This window comes from Protopterus annectens, chromosome 10.part0, assembly GCF_019279795.1.
Source record: "Protopterus annectens isolate FY-2018-M chromosome 10.part0, PAN1.0, whole genome shotgun sequence".
Classification (NCBI taxonomy): Eukaryota; Metazoa; Chordata; order Ceratodontiformes; family Protopteridae; genus Protopterus; species Protopterus annectens.
The window spans coordinates 873,320,142-873,336,313 of NC_056744.1; the positions used below are offsets into that span (position 1 = coordinate 873,320,142).

Sequence of the window (16,172 nt, forward strand, 5' to 3'; positions counted from 1 at the left end):
CCTGTCCGTGAACCTACATTAAGTGTAGCAGTTCTCAGTTCATGTTTGGCACGTTGGTTGATTTTACATCCAGCTTTCGCAGAGCTATCCCAAGTAGACACCGGCTGGTCAGTAGCTTATTGACCCAGGGCTGCTGGGCTTCATGGCAGGTGCACACTGGCCAATAGGGGCACATATACCCTTCCCACCATTAGCAAGGGTTCCTGGCATGGGTCAGCGTAGACTGGGTCCTCAACCCACTTATCACTGGTAACTACCCATTCCCATTTTGGCGACATTAGTCAACATGACTGAATCACCTAGAACCATATTTTACACCATCAAGTGGCAAGCCCTTCCATGGCACTCAGTCTGTGATCCATGTTCTCCTATCTTGAGGATACTGCAAACCACATTAGATGCCCAAAGCAGTTGGTCTGTACAGCTCTTCCCCCTATAGGGCACTATGCAGAGTCTGTGCTGCTGCCCACAGCTCCATTCATTGGTGAGTTTGAAATGGAAACACTCAGCATGTTTTTTGGATATGGGAGACACCCCATAGAGACACAGGGAAAATGTGCAAACTCCAAACAGGCATTGGTTGCAGGTCAGGACTGAACCTTGTACTTTATGCATGGGAGGCAAAGACCTTAACCATTATGCTAACTGGTCTCTAAAGTACTGATAAGGCTACTGCTTCAATATTAGTCCTGTTTTTGGTTCTTATATAATTATCAAGTGTTATCAGTACTTTATATAAGGGAATTAATACTTCTTTATGTCTTGATGTAATTGTCCTTAGAATAGTACTTATGATGCCAAAGGGCTTTCTGACAACTGCATTAACATTAATACCAAAACTTAGATGCTTATCAATAATCATTCCAAGGTCCTTAAATTTAATACAGATTGCCAGCAGACCATTATGAACAGTATATTAGAAGTGTTGATTGATAAAACCAAGATGCATCACTTTATATTGTTAATAATGGAAATGTAATTATTATCCACCCAGTTTTACAGATCATGCAGAAATTGCTGTAATCCAAACTGATCATCTGCTGAACTAACCAAGTCAGCTACCTTTACATCATCTGCAAATGTTCCAGCCATACAACACTAAAAGCAAGAATAGTTAGCATAAAATCATTAATCAGAAAGGAGCCCAATACTGATCCCAGTGGAATACCCCTTGATTAGGTGAAAACAGTCAGAAGAGCAATCCCTTACTCAGCCAAGCTCTCCCTCCCTTAACAATAGAAGGGTTAATCTCCAACAGAGACATGGTGTTAAATAGACCATTGTAGTACTGAGTCAAAGGACTTAGCCAGGTCTGGGAACATTGCTTCCACTGGCAAATTAAGGTCCAAGACCTCTATCATTGTTGTGCAAAAGCTTATCAGATGTGTCACTCATGACCTTCCCTTGCTTAGACCATAATAGTTAATGTCTAGTGTTTGCATAATTAATTCATTTAGTGCCCTTCAGTGTACCATGTTAAAGCATTTGGCTACTAAGTTTCTTAAACAAATATTTCTATAACTGTTTGGATCATCTGCAGCCTGTGCCTTATAACCCAGTACAATAAAAAAAATTTCCATAAGTGTGAAACATCCATTTATGTTTACTGGTCACATCTGACTCGTATATCATAAATGTGAACATACCAGGCAAGAAGGAAATAGAGGTAGATTGCCATGCCATTCTTCTGTATCACACACACACACACACACACACACACACACACACACACACACACACACACACACACATACACACTACATATATACCTAGGAACAATTTTGATTTTGTCATTCCAATCATGTCACGTCTTTGAAAGTTTGGAGGAAACTGGATATCCATGTAGTTGTGTTTCTTGAGATAAATGCACTAGACATGGTCTCATGCTGTCCCTTAAATTTAGGCATAAAAATTCCATTGGCTCATCAGGTCCCACAGCACAATCAGCCCTATTTGTATCCAGCTCTTCCTTATCTCATTAATCCTTTATCACAGTCATCTTTTATCATTAATCAACCTGTTTTTAAGCAATCAGATTCAAATGTAATTCGGGGAATACTCAGCTTTGCTTTGCCTGAAAAGTGATTGACAAATAGGTTCATAGGTTCATAGGTGTGTACTAGGCTAACGGCCCTGGAGCCTATATAAGCCTAGCCCAAGAAGATCCCCTGGCATCATGCCACCCAAAGTTAGTTCCCAGTGCCCCTGTCAAGCAAGGCTACTGAAGTGATCCCCGGGGTAAACTCCCTGTTGCCCATCCACTCATCAAGATTTCTCTTAAAGAGGGCCAGTGAAGTGCTCTGCTTGACGTAAATGGGAAGTTTGTTCCAGAGTATGGGAAGTCTCTGGGTTAGGAACCTGTCCCTCCAGCATGTTCTGTTTATTGTGGTAATGAGGTTTAGGTCCATAGAGCATGTGGCACGGAGGGATTGGGATTTCTTTAGGTGTAGCATATCTAGCAGCTCTGAGTCAGCCATGCCTTTGTAGGTCAAGCAGAGATCGCCTTTAAGCAGGCGATAAGAGACAGAGTATAGCTGGAGTTTTTTGAGTCTGTCCATATAGGGCATGTGTCTAAGGCCTAGGATCCTCTCAGTGAGGTATTTTTGTGGCCTTTCCAGTTGTTGTAGGTGTGTAGTGAGGTACATACCAAATGAGGCATTGTATTCTATAATAGGTCTAATATGGGATGAGTAGACAGGGATTATGACCTCTTTCTTCCTGGATGAGAAACCTTTTGTAATGAGATGTGCCACATAGAAGGACTTTCTGACTACAGTGGCAATGTGGTTATCAAAGGAGAGGTTGCTGTCAACCTGTGTCCCTAGGTCTCTTATCACACCTTCAGCGTTTAGTGGACTACCACCTATGTGGTAGTTCATGGGTGCAGAATTTTTCCCAAAGGGAATGACAATGCACTTTTTGGCATTGAGCTTAAGGACATGGTTCTGGCACCAGTCATCGGTGTCAGTGAGGCCTTTTTGTAGAATGTCTACATCAGTTGGAGAATCAATAATGGCTCCCAGTTTGCAATCATCTGTGAACTTGGTCAGCCAGAGGCCCTTTGTGTTGGCTTGAACTTCAGAGAAGTAGATGTCAAACAGGAGAGGCCCTAGGACCAATCCCTGTGGGACACCACTTGTAACTGGTCAGTAGTCAGACTTGTAGTCTGCTACTTTCACAGTGTGGGTTCTATCAGTGAACCAGTTGGCAACCCATCTTACGACATAGGGGTTTGTGCCTAGCTTAGTGAGTCTATCTATGTTTACTGAGAGAGGGATGGTGTTGAAGGCCTTGGCAAGATCTAGGTAGGCTGTGTAAACTACCTTGCCCTCATTCACAGCTCTGGTGACAGACTCAAAGAAGTCTATCAGGTTGAGCAGCCATGATCTACCTTTCACAAACCCAAACTGCATGGGGTCCAGAGTTTGGAGATTCCCTATGTCCTTATTTATAAGGTCCATGATGATGCGCTCCATAGCCTTACAAATCAGACTCATCAGGCTAATGGGGCGGTAGTTCCCAGGGTCTGTAGTTGCTCCTCCTTTGTGCAGTGGGATGGCCACAGCAGTGCACCATTCAGTAGGAAAAAAGCCTGAAATGAGGCTGTGATTGAACAGGGTACTCAGGTATGGTACCAGTTCACTTTGTAATTCATGGAGAACACAGCCAGGGATATTATCAGGTCCCATGGAAGCTGTATTCTTGGCTTTGGTCAGTGCAGTTTTTACCTGTGTAGCCGTGATAATAGGGACTTAGCATTCCTCAGGTATTGCGATAGGCCCTTTAGGGGGTGAAAGAGGGGTAAAGTTTGCACTGAACCGGTCAGCCAATATGTTGGCAGTAACAGTTGGTTCTGTATATGTGTTGCCATTGTACTGTAACTCAGAGCAGATCAGAGTATTGTCATGTAGATTCTTGACATAACTATAGAATGCCTTGTGGTCGTCTTTAGCATCTGCAGCAATTTTGTTTTTGTAGCTAGCTTTAGAGGAGTTGATGATGGATCTCAGTTTTTTTGTTGAGGCTGACAAGGGAGTTTTTCCAGTATTGGGACTTTGCCCTTTTCTGCAGCAGTTTTTTTCCTTCTGTTGTAGAGTTTGTTTCTGGTGGGGGACCACCAGATTGGCTTTCTTTTTTTTTGGAGGAGAGCATTTTGGTTCTGTTTGGTATGGCCCGTTCCATGGACTTGTGTATGTGCTCATACAGTGCATTGGTGTATGATTCAGTCATGCACCTATTTTCCATTTGCATGGGTGTCGTGAAGTTAGCCACTTCTGTTTTTAGAAGTCCAAAACTTCCTTTGGAGAAGTTTTTTACAGTGGTTTTCTTTAAGGAGGTGAGGGTGGGATGTGGCTATCCATGGTGATTAGCTTGTGGTCAGATTTGACCAGGGAGGAGTTGATTACCGGTGTAGAACAATGGTCACCCATGCTAGTAATGACCAGGTCAAGGATGTTTCTACCCCTGGTGGGGGGTAAGAATGAGTTGGTCCAGGGCATTGGAATTAATGAATTCCAGAAAACGCTGAGCAAGTGTGTTGGTACATGAGTAATTTTCCCAGTTAATGGAGGGGTAGTTAAAGTCTCCCAGCATGAGGGTATTGGGTTCTACTCTAATATTTTCCAGTGTGTTTAGGAATGTGGAGTGGGAGTCTTGGAACATGGTGGGGGATCTATAGCAGGCTACAACCTGGATTGCAGTTTTACCCAGTGTTAGTTATATCTGAAGTATCTCTGATGTGTTATGTTGGGCTACTAGTCTGGAGGTGTGCATATCCTTTATGAATATAGAGACACCACTGCCTTTATTGCTTTGGACCAGGTTTAGGGGTCAAAAGGTGTGGTATGAATTATAGCCTGGTAGTGCTGGGGTGCTCTCCGGAGCCTTGAACCAGGTTTCCGTCACTGCACAGATATCAATGTTCTCCATTTTAAGGAGTGCGTGGAGCGAGTGCATTTTGAGATTTAGACTTCTAGCACTGAGTAGCATAACCCTCAGATTTCATTTGCTTGTAGCTGTTATGGTGGTAATTTTGTCTTCAGGACATTGCCTAAAAAAGGCACTATAGTGGAAGACTTTCAGCAACAATTACTTTTCTCTCCATCTCTGGAATAATATTTCTGTGACTGTCATATCTGAAATTCTTGATATGTTTCTGGAAAGACTTTTAATTGTGCTCAAAGAAGACAACTAAGTTTTAATTCATGTTTTCCTTTAGCTTTCATGAATGTATACTGTAAGCTTTTTTATTTATTCTTGGTTGTTGGTTGTTTTTTGTATCAAGACTAATAGTACTTATTTTCCTGCATAGCTGCTCTAATTTTCCACCCAAGCTTGGAAATGTGTTTTCTGGTTGTAGTAATAAGAAGGGAATTAATTATTCTCAAGGTCTGATGTCCTTTGATTTTCACAGCATCCACTTAGGTACTGTGTGACATTACCCCCATATTATCTCTGAAAACAGACAAAGTATTCAGTGCCCAGTTAACAAGAATAATATCAACAATAGGAACAATATTAGTAGCAAGTATTTGAACACCCAGTGTTGCTTTTTTTACTATTTGAACACCCAGTGTTACTTCTTAAAGTACCAGGAATAGATTGCAAGAATTTACAGTACAACTAAATTCATTATTGTTTTTCTGTATTGCAGAAAATGACACAGTAGGTGTAATAATTAACATTGCTGCCTTAGAGCATTTAGATTACATTTCCATTTTCAGATGGGGTATATTCTGCTCCCACTGGGCCTGCATGGGTTTTGCCTAGTGCTCCAGTTCCCTCCCAAATTCTACGACATTCCAAAGGTAAATTGATGACCTTCTAAACTGCCTATAGGTGTACCTTGATGCAAAGACATAATGCAGGTAAAATGGTGATCTTTCAAACTGACCATAGGTGTGTGTGTGTGTGCGCGCATGCACTCATGTGTCTTTGTGTGGCATAGGTTACATCTCACAATCATAATAAAATGGGAAAATTGGAAAAAACAACCACACAAATTGTTGAACACCACACCCCCAAAATCATTTTTTTGGAAGGGGGCTTACATTTTTGCTTTATCCCTCCTAAAATTTGTGATTTTGTGGTGCAACTGGTGATTATTGCACATTGCAAGTAGTGCTAAACATTGCAATCATAGACTTTCTACTCTTCAAAAAATGCCTGTGAACACGAATTATATTAGCCTGTCTACTTCCTGAGTACTATAAAGGTATTTCCTATTTAAGGCATTTCTCCCTGATTATTATTGCCATCGTTTTTTTTATTCTTGAGATAACAGATCGATAACTCTGACCCCTCCCTCCTCCCCGCGCGCGCGCGCACACACACACACACACACACACACACACACACACACACACACACACACATTAGCCAGAAACCACTGGTTGTACACCAAGCTCCTGTGGTACACCTGTTAAGCAGGGAATTAAAGATGTACACACATAATGTAAAGCGATTATTTTAGAAGTCTTTCCCTCTGTACCTAGTAATAGGACACCTATGCATTACTCTGGATGCAGTCATTTCCTCTACTGCTCTACTGACTCAGCTGCACCTACAGTCTTAAATTATTTTATGTGTTTGCAGCTGGAACATTTGGTGCCGTTGTGTCGGCAATATGTTTTTTCCCCAAATATATTTTTGTTATTTTTTAATATGGACTTTATCAGTGCCATCAGATGTTAGCAGTGTGTTGACTCTTAAAAAATAATTTCTATACTGCAGCGTATAAATTATATATCTGTCTGCACTCTATAGTATCATCTTATGCAGACCATACAGCAGTATTCCTAATTACTTGCTGTTGTAGAATATGCAAAACGGTATCATAGAGAGAAAAGTTATGTGAGAAGGCCTATGCATGGGGCATTGTACTGGTCATTTATTGTAAGACAGTTGCGCAAAGATTGTTTAAGCTACCATTCTGGTATCATGACAATCTACATCTGTCACTGGTTGGTAAGGGGCAGACTTGCACCATTTAATGTGTATTTTATCACTGCTGGTTATGTGAAGAATTCTCCTTTAGAAGTCCATTAATTGCCTAAGAGCCAGGCTTCTTACCAAATGGGTATATGACCCCACCATCATATTTGTTCCGAGTTTGTCTTGCCCATAAACTCTTGTGGTTGATCACTGCCAAAAGTACTCCATGCTTATGAAACGTAAACGAATGTATGCCAGGGATATTTGATGCGCTGATCAAACGAAAATCCCTGGGCCACTATAAGCTTATGATCCACCATTCCTTCCTGGTACTCTTATTTGTTATACATGTAAACCAGGTGGTATTACTTGCTATCCACATTCATTGTTATAACAATTTTATTTCTGGTGGGATGTATGCGTAGATTACAGCATTTATATATCAGTTTATCATTAGAGTGAGATTGAGGTAGGTGAACGTTACACTGAAGCACTGGAATGATTCAGGTAGTGTCACTGACATGTTATTACTAACACCAGTATTGTATTTTTTTAAAGCTGGATATTTAATTATTTCTGTTCAGTCAGCCAGCCCGCCAGCCCCTCTGTGTCTCCTGTCCTGGATAAATAAAGTGGTTCCAGCAGCACAGAGTATGCAATTACTCCCCGGCTGCTACCTGTTTCATTTGTGTTCCAGGACACAGAGACCTGAAAGAAATTGGTAACATTATCCCAAACGACCAATCCGAGCTCAGAGATCAGGGCCTTTGAGGTAGCCTGACTCACCTGTGCCACCTGGTAGACGGAGCCTTCAGGTTTCTCACTGTGCGCATGCTCTTCTGTGTGCCAAAAGCTCTTGTGTTGCAGATACATAACCAAAGGGTTGTCAAATCTTTTCCAGAGATCACGTCGAAAGCTGTGCTTCACAAGATTTAGTAACAACATATTGAGATTTTCTGAGGCTGTCATTAACGAGAAGACTGAAATATGCCAAGGTCATTCCTGGTGAAGAGTAAGAAAGCCCACAGCTACCACCAACCGAGGTCCTTCGAGGACGACAGCACAACCAGACTGGAAAATATTTTAGCGCATATCTGTGCAGGTATGTACCTCATTGCTGAACCACTATCATGGTCATGATTTAGACTACACCTATACTGAACTGGTAGGCGTTAAGAAACATTATTTAACTGTTAACTGCGAACACTGTAATACATTACATAAAATATTAATATTGACAATTTATTAATTTAGTTCCAATACATCCTTTTAAAAATCTATTTTTTTTTTGTTTTTTTTTTTTTTTTTGTGGATGTAACGTATATTACAAAAACTTAACTGGGCGCAAATGTGTTTTATAGAGCAGAAGAAGTTTATTTTTATGAATATAGTGTTGCGTATTATTGTAAGAACTATATTTCTGGATAACAGCATACATTGAATTAGGACACTGTACTGTTTAATTAGAATTTTGTAAATACTAGTAGATGTTTTAGAAAATTCACTCTCAAATTAGGACAGATACGGTGCTATAGAATTATTGGAGTTGTGTTTCAAAACTGAGGTAAGAACGAAACACAAGAATGCGTTGTTTACAAACTGAGGTAAGAACGAAACACAAGAATGCGTTTTAACACGTTTATACTTCAGCGCATTTATTTTTTAATTTATTATTATTATTATTATTTTACTTTGTCTTTTCTGTAAATTTCTATGATATATTTTAAGCCTGTGCGTTCCACTAAATATTCGGAGTATCTGTAAGTGGCACCGTATCTTGGGGGGGGGGGGGGGCTTTTAATGGCTGCATGATAGTACAGTATATCAATATACATTTCATGTGTAACATGTACAGCATACAGGGGTGTTATTTTAACGGTGACCAACTTTTCGTTGCTAAGTAAAAAGCACATTTATTTAAAATCTGAACGGTCAAGGTCATGCATATACTACCACGCTTTTTTCCCGTTATTTAACAAATGCAGTTCTTAAAGTAAATTACAAATTGTTTTAATAAAATAATGATCTGCACAACTACAAAATGACTTCATAACCCGATACAAGTGCAGAAAAAATGCTTAATAAAATAACGCCCACCGTAATGTATGATTACAAAGTCTGAATCAAATCACCATAATTAGAACACGAACTCTTAGGACTGTACACCTAGGAGGTTGCCATTATTTGGAGAAGAGGCAACTGCTTCAGAAAAAAATGTATTTGCCTTTGTCCTTTGTCAGGCGAATTTGGACAAAAACATCAGTATGAAACAGTGTTCAAATTGTCCCTTCTGTAGTAAATCATCCTTGTTTGAAATGCATTTATTTTTTTGCTTGGTGTGGTCGTGTTAGTTTAACGTTTCCTTTGACTTTGAATTCATGTTGACAATAGGGCTAAAAATCAGTGTAAAATGAGCGTTTGCAGATTGTTATATTTAAAGAGCTTGAGTTTGTTTGATTGCTGTGTTTGCTTTTTATATTATTATATTGCTAACTCCTTCTCCGTTCACCTCCGCACCACCCATTAAAAGCAGAGAACAGACTAGCTGCTGAAGAAGATGACGATGCATCAAGCTATGCCTTCAGAGAAGAGAAGGATCCTGACCACGACCACGCCCACGTTTCACAGCTGACTGACCCCACAGAAATGACAAAGTGCAGTGAGGAAGGCAGCCTGTACGATCGCCGTTTGGAGCCGGAAGATTACTGGAGGCCACCTTCTCCATCTGCATCGCCAGGTAGGAAGACAGACAGGTACTACGGTTACCACCTGTCGCTGCTTTTTATTTATTTATTTATTTTTCAACAGTCCTGATCTAGACAGCTATTCTCTGAAGTCCTGCCTTTTTTTTAAGATAAAGATAACCTTTTCTGTAAAGTTAATGGATAGAGAGATAGATGGATAGCTAGATGTGTGAAATACCATAATATGATATAGAACAATATAAACTATTAAAATAATAACATAATGTTTTTATTTTGATAACGACGTGAAAATCAGCTGTTTGCAGAATTTCTGGGTATTGGTTTGTCCCGCAAAACCGAAGGTTTCAGGAAGAAGTATTCCACTTTAGAAGGCTCTAGCTCTTAACACTTTCATGCAGTCATAAAGGCTACACAGATCCAATTGAATTTGTTTAAAATAATTTTAATTCTTTCAAACCACTGACTATTGTGCAATCATCACTCTCATTCCTGGAGTAGACAAGGCCATTATAGGACTAGAGATTATTCAAATTCAGTGAGCTAAAACATCAAATTGCAAAACGGTGGTATCATAGAGAAATCAGAGGTTAATATTCATGCATCGATGAGCTGACATATTATTGAAGAAACCATTTTATATTGATGGACATCTTCACATATTACTGAAGAAAACATTTTATATAAATGATGACCCACACTTTGGTGGTTGCAGCATGCTTATGTTAGGAGTGAATTTTCCAGAAAGCCAGAGGCTTTCATGTTTTTTTCTGTGTCCTGTCGCGGAGAAGTTTATTTCTTCTCTTTGTCGGTATTTTCTTTGTAATTGGGAAAAGAAGCCTTGGGAACATATTAAACTGGGCATGATTTTAGAAAACAAATGCAGTACCCAAAATGTATAGATGTGAGTGGTCTTCTTAGGATATAACGTTTCCCTGCTTATTTAAAGGCTCAAGAAGTCAGAAGGTGCATCACGATATGTGTTCCATATAGATCGTGTGTGATTTAACCCGTGTTCGGTTCGCTTTATTTAAGGACAAAATATAATGAGGTGTATAATATGTTTAAAATACTGTGAGCAAACGAGTAAACATAATTACAATTGTTATTATTCCTGTTTCAGTTTCTGAGAAATCAATTTCTCCATCACCAGATGACCACGCCATCTCGTTTCCTTTCAAGTCCAACTATCCTTGGACATACTCGGGATCAGAACTCAGGCACCTGGTGCAAACGTACCGGCCCTCATCCTTGGAACGTAGCCCTGCCCTGGGACTCTTCTCTGAGCGGGGTTCTGATGTGGCTTTATACAACAGTGAACACAGCTCTATAGCACAGAACATTTATGAAGACTTCAGTTCACCAAGTGGCCCTTATTACCGAGGTTCGGGGATATACCAGGAACGAAATCACGGTCTTCAGGAAAAAGCTGCAGATATCAAAGCAGAATCTGAGCTCCTGTGCACACGACTCCTTCTGAATAATGGGTCATACAAGTGCATTAAATGCAGCAAGGTATAAAAGTTTCTAGTTTATTTTTATTGGCTGTGGTTTTCTGGTACTCTTTTAATGAGGATGAGCACGGAATAATTTAAGCAAAGTCAGTTTAAGAGAACTCTAATTCTAGCCGAAGGTAAAAAAGATTCACATGGAAGCAAATCCTTAAAAGACGGGGCCAGTATACATTCGCTTTAGGAAGGTAGTTTGGTGTTGCACAAAAAGCTTTTATTGTATCCTATGATGTTAAGCAATGTTAAGACCGGTACTTGTTCCGATTACTGAACCACAGACCGAATCACAAATAACTGAAGTCATAATAGAATTATTGTCTTCCTTCAACTTGCAGTGGTCCTGTAAAAATATAAAAAATATTTATTTATTTATTTATTCATTCATTTATAGTATATTCAGTAGGTGGGAAGATCTTTCGCATAGACCAGAGGTTCAGATGGGAGAGGTTTTGCTCCCAGAGAAAAATACTGGTTTGGACATTTTTCTCCTAATGGACTTCTGTTATTTTATGTGTTCGTTTATGTATCTTATCATAAAGAACTTAGTCTAACAAAGTATAATTTGCTTAGTTAATATAAAAAAGGTTATTATAAGTAAAACAGAAGCTTAGAATAATATCGGTTTTTATAGATGACTTTATTCAAACTGTCTTCTGTTAGCAATCAAGCTGACAATTACAACCTGATCTTATTTTTAGTACTTGTATTCTGCATATGCAACCCTAATACAAACAGTGTTGAAACACACTACTTTCTGACTGATTAAATGGGCCTCATTATCTACTTATTATCTCTTATCAACTGCTGGGTGGATCAAATGTCATTTGTTTATTTATTATTTATTTATTTATTTAAAAGTAATTGAACGTTTGATCCCTATCCATCATTATGAGGAACAGTCACCATTCAGTCTTAAAAACTTCATGTTCTGTACTGTTCCACATTTAAATGGTCTGCCACACATTCATTAGAAACACATTTTTTTAACTAATAACAGCAATAAATAATGCTGAATTGTGTTAATTCATCAAAGCAGCATTTTGTAAGTATGAAGCAGTACATTTTAACCATGCTGTGAGCTTCCTGGTTGAGGTTGTTTTTCAGTTGCTAGTGAGTAGTCCACATTTTGCCCATTTGCTCCTCATTATGAGAGGTAATGTTCCTTGTTTTGGAGGTAAGAAGGTTAAGAGCTACGATCCCATGCCTTTTCCATAAAATGAACAATGCATACATATATGGAGTGCTGACGCTGACCAACAAAAGCCATTAAAATCAATACTACAATATAAATAAGACATAAGTAATGCAAAAATGTATACAGACAGACTTATTCCAGCATTCTGCAGAAAAAAATGTCCTAGTTCAAGCATAACTGATTGGCATTACAATTATTGCAACCTATGCCAACTGAAAATCTGCAAGATGTTTAAAGAACAGCACACATGAAGATAAATTATTAAATAATGTGCATAAGTATTTTCTTGACATAATAATTAGATTTATAAGAAAGTAAAATATTCTTACACTGTACATGTTTATTGATTGGTCAAGATCAATTTGTACAGACAAAACAGATAGATGTTATCAAGCATAGAAATGTGTTTTATGTGTACCTGTAACGTTTTGCTAGAAGAGGTTTGTAGTAGTATGGATTTGTGAAGTCATTAAGAAAAAAAGGCCTACTGAATGAGTTGAAACTGTGATGTTTGAACTGGTAACTTTAATTGTTTTATGTGCAGTAAAATTGTATTTCAGCAATATGACAAAATGATTTGTTGATGCTGTTTGCATTTACTGCCTGTGTTTAAATAAGTGGGACTTCTTTGAGAAGTTCAGTATCCAGACATAATGGCCTGTCTTACCCCACCACATTTAAGTGTATAGACCATGTTTAAGATATATACCTGTTAACAATCTAGCTGACCGGGGGTGGATGGAAGTATGCATCCTTGTGTTTCACAAATCATGCTTTTTCACTTATTTAAAAGCAAAAGGGGAAAAAGATCCTGCTGTATAAGTAAGATCTGCAAAATCTGAGCAGTTTCCATTCCATATTTTAGAAATCTAGGTCAGCTAAGGTCTAAATAGTATAGCAGTGCCCATTTTTCTTCATAGTAACTAATCAATGTTTAGCATATAACAAATTGTGAAGTCTGAAGCACTAGCTATAACAAGTAAGAAAGAATTAAGCATATTTAGAAGACAGTGCCACAATTCCTGGTTCCATCCCCACCTGCAGTAACTCTTAATGCACAACACTGGATAAATCTGTAGATTGCCAGGAAACCATTCCTACTTATTTTACTCAAAACAAAATTGCACTGTTACTACAGATCTCAGAATACAACTAGTGTATGTGAATAAACATTACAGCTGTATGAAAGCTCACTGTAACAGGAGATGTGTAAGTAACAGCATCACTGCTGCATGATTCTTATATGTAAATGGCACATCAACATCAGTCCTCAGACTGATTTTTCACTAGGCAGATGTCCCAGCAAGTGAGAGCGTGTGCTAAAAAGTACAATAATGCATGTGCTTACTAATGTTCTTTATGTTACCATTGCATGTAAAGCAGAGAAAACTGCACTGAAAATCTACTTGTGCCAGCCTAAAACCAGGAAATATAAGTTACAGGCATATAGGCAATGCAAAACTAATGTACATTTAAAAGTATGCTAACAGTATGAAACACAGTATCCAACTATTTCTTTTATAAAGACTATCATAAAAATACTCTACTTAAAAAATAAGAAAATATGTACACCATCATGAGTTCACATAAAGGTTGCAGTGTTTGCCAAAAAACAACATGCATACAGTACCAGAGAGAAGCTAAGGAGACAATTCTATAGCCCTGTCCTATTATTTATGCATATGCTGTTGTGGTGAGTTATCATACAGCTGTAAACATGTACAGTATATGGATGATGCTGGATTCGTATAAAGAGATTACAGAGTCAGTATAAAGCAATGCAGTGTATAGGTTCCATAAGGTGGCTGGTCTGTAACTTTCCCTGAATTACAGCAGTAGCAAAATTTGATGCACATCTGGAAAGGACATCCTGTTGTAATACTGTGAGGATGTTTTGGTGGAGGATCATCTGGCAGCTGCACAGATATTCTGTGTCAAAAATATTTCTACAGAAAGTTGCAGTGGTAGCTGCTGACACAGCAGAGTGAGACCTAAGCTTTCTAGAGAGTGATTAGCTGTACTTATTGTAGCAAAAAGCAATGTAATTTGCTAGTCACTATTAAATGGTAACTTTTCCATGACCCTGTTTCACTTTCAAAAATATATGGCTTTGCTCTTTCAGAGTAATATGTCAAAGTCTTGTGTGCATTCATACAGTTCAAGATTCTTTCCCCCTCGTTTTCCAACTTGAAATAGAAAACAAGAAGCAGAATAGATTGATTCAAGATCAAGTCAAAGACTGACTTAGAGATAAAAGAAAGCATGATTCTTAAAAACACTCATTCCATATGGAAGGCTACATAAGGCTGTTTACGCATTGTGTCCTGAAACTCTGAAATCCTTCTAATGCAAATAAAAACCACTAAAATAGATTCTTGTAAGGGAAATATTTTGACTTGGTAGAAATAACTTCTTCAAAGGAAAGTTACTAATCCAGCTTTACTAGAACAAAATTTACATCCCAAATCAGAACCACTAGGTGTCTAGGATGTCTTAAATAAAGGATATCTGTTATTAGCTCCTTAACAATAGCATCTGTGTCAGTGAGAGTCTCCACAGTCAAACAGGCAGAAATGGCTAAAACAAGTATACTTTCACAGATGAGAAAGCCAAACCAACATTAAAGGATGTCAGACATGGGAATAATTGAGGGAGCAAAATGGTAACCATTTGAAATGTTGGGACCAACTAGAGAAAGTCCCGAAATACATGGACTGAATGGCGGAAAAAATGGACTTAATATACTAAGTCTGAGATGCCATTTTTTGGAATATTCCCTTTCTCTGAGGTATGGCAATCTCAGAATTGTTATATAAAAGTTTGGTGGGGGGTGGGGGCTTGTTTCTCACATGGGGTGGTGCAGGGGGCTTGCCCCCCCTGCAAAAAGAAGTTTAAAGGAGAAGAGTTTTTTTTTTCTGCTTGTTGGCACTCGGCATTTTGAGTGTCGACATTTCAATAGGGAACCACCAAAAACAGTATATGTATTAATAGACATAATTTCACAAGCCTGTCAGAAGTGCGAGATCTGTTAGTGTGAGTCTGGGTACTTTAAAAAATAAAGTGCTATTCAAGCAGAAAAATTGTGAATTACAAAACTTAATGTTACTCCTTTTGAGTATTTTCAGGGAGTTTCACCTCTCCCTGCATCTTTGATGTGGGGGAGCTGGCTCCCCACACCCCTTCAGTACATTCAGACTGACTCTGAGATCACTGTATCTTGGATAAAGGAAAACCTTCTGAGGTATTGCAGCTTCAGAGTTAATGTGCAGTCCCTTCATTCATACATGTAGATCTGAGAATTGCAATTATAGTTTGTGTATATTCAACGGGCATCAATTTTACACCAAATTAAAAATGTCCACTTAGAGAGCCAAGATTTTGTAGTGTCATTTCCCTTAGTGAGACCAGCTATGTTATATGGGTTGGAGACAGTGGCATTGACAAAAAGGCAGGAGTTAAAGCTGGATGTGGCAGAGTTAAAGATGTTAAGATTTGCACTGGGTGTGACAAGGGTGGACAGGATTAGGAATAAGTATATTAGAGGGTCAGTCCAGGTTGGAAGGTTTGGAGACAAAGCCAAAGAGGCAAGATTACGTTGGTTTGGACATGTGCTGAGGAGGGATGCTGAGAATATTGGGAAAAAGATGCTAAGGATGAAGCTACCAGGTAACAGGAAAAGAGGAAGGCCTAAGATAAGGTTTATGGATGTGGTGAGAGAGGACATGCGGGTGGTTGGTGTGACAGAGCAAGATGCAGAGGACAGGAAGAAATGGAAACAAGTGATCCACTATGGCGACCCCTAATGGGAACAGCCGAAAGAAGACGATGATT

At 38.9% G+C, this 16,172-nt stretch overlaps 1 protein-coding gene across 2 annotated transcripts in view; it reads left to right on the forward strand.

The window, feature by feature from the left end:
• Nucleotides 1-16,172, forward strand: part of GFI1 (growth factor independent 1 transcriptional repressor) — a 50,522-nt gene that overhangs the window by 16,353 nt on the left and 17,997 nt on the right. The window contains exons 2-4 of one of the 2 annotated variants that reach the window (XM_044085670.1): nt 7,835-8,035; nt 9,464-9,670; nt 10,759-11,150. In XM_044085670.1, coding sequence (XP_043941605.1) covers nt 7,921-8,035; nt 9,464-9,670; nt 10,759-11,150 — 714 coding nt within the window. In that variant the 5' untranslated portion in view covers nt 7,835-7,920. The remainder of the gene's footprint in view (nt 1-7,834; nt 8,036-9,463; nt 9,671-10,758; nt 11,151-16,172) is intronic. The other variant, XM_044085671.1, reaches the window with a different exon arrangement.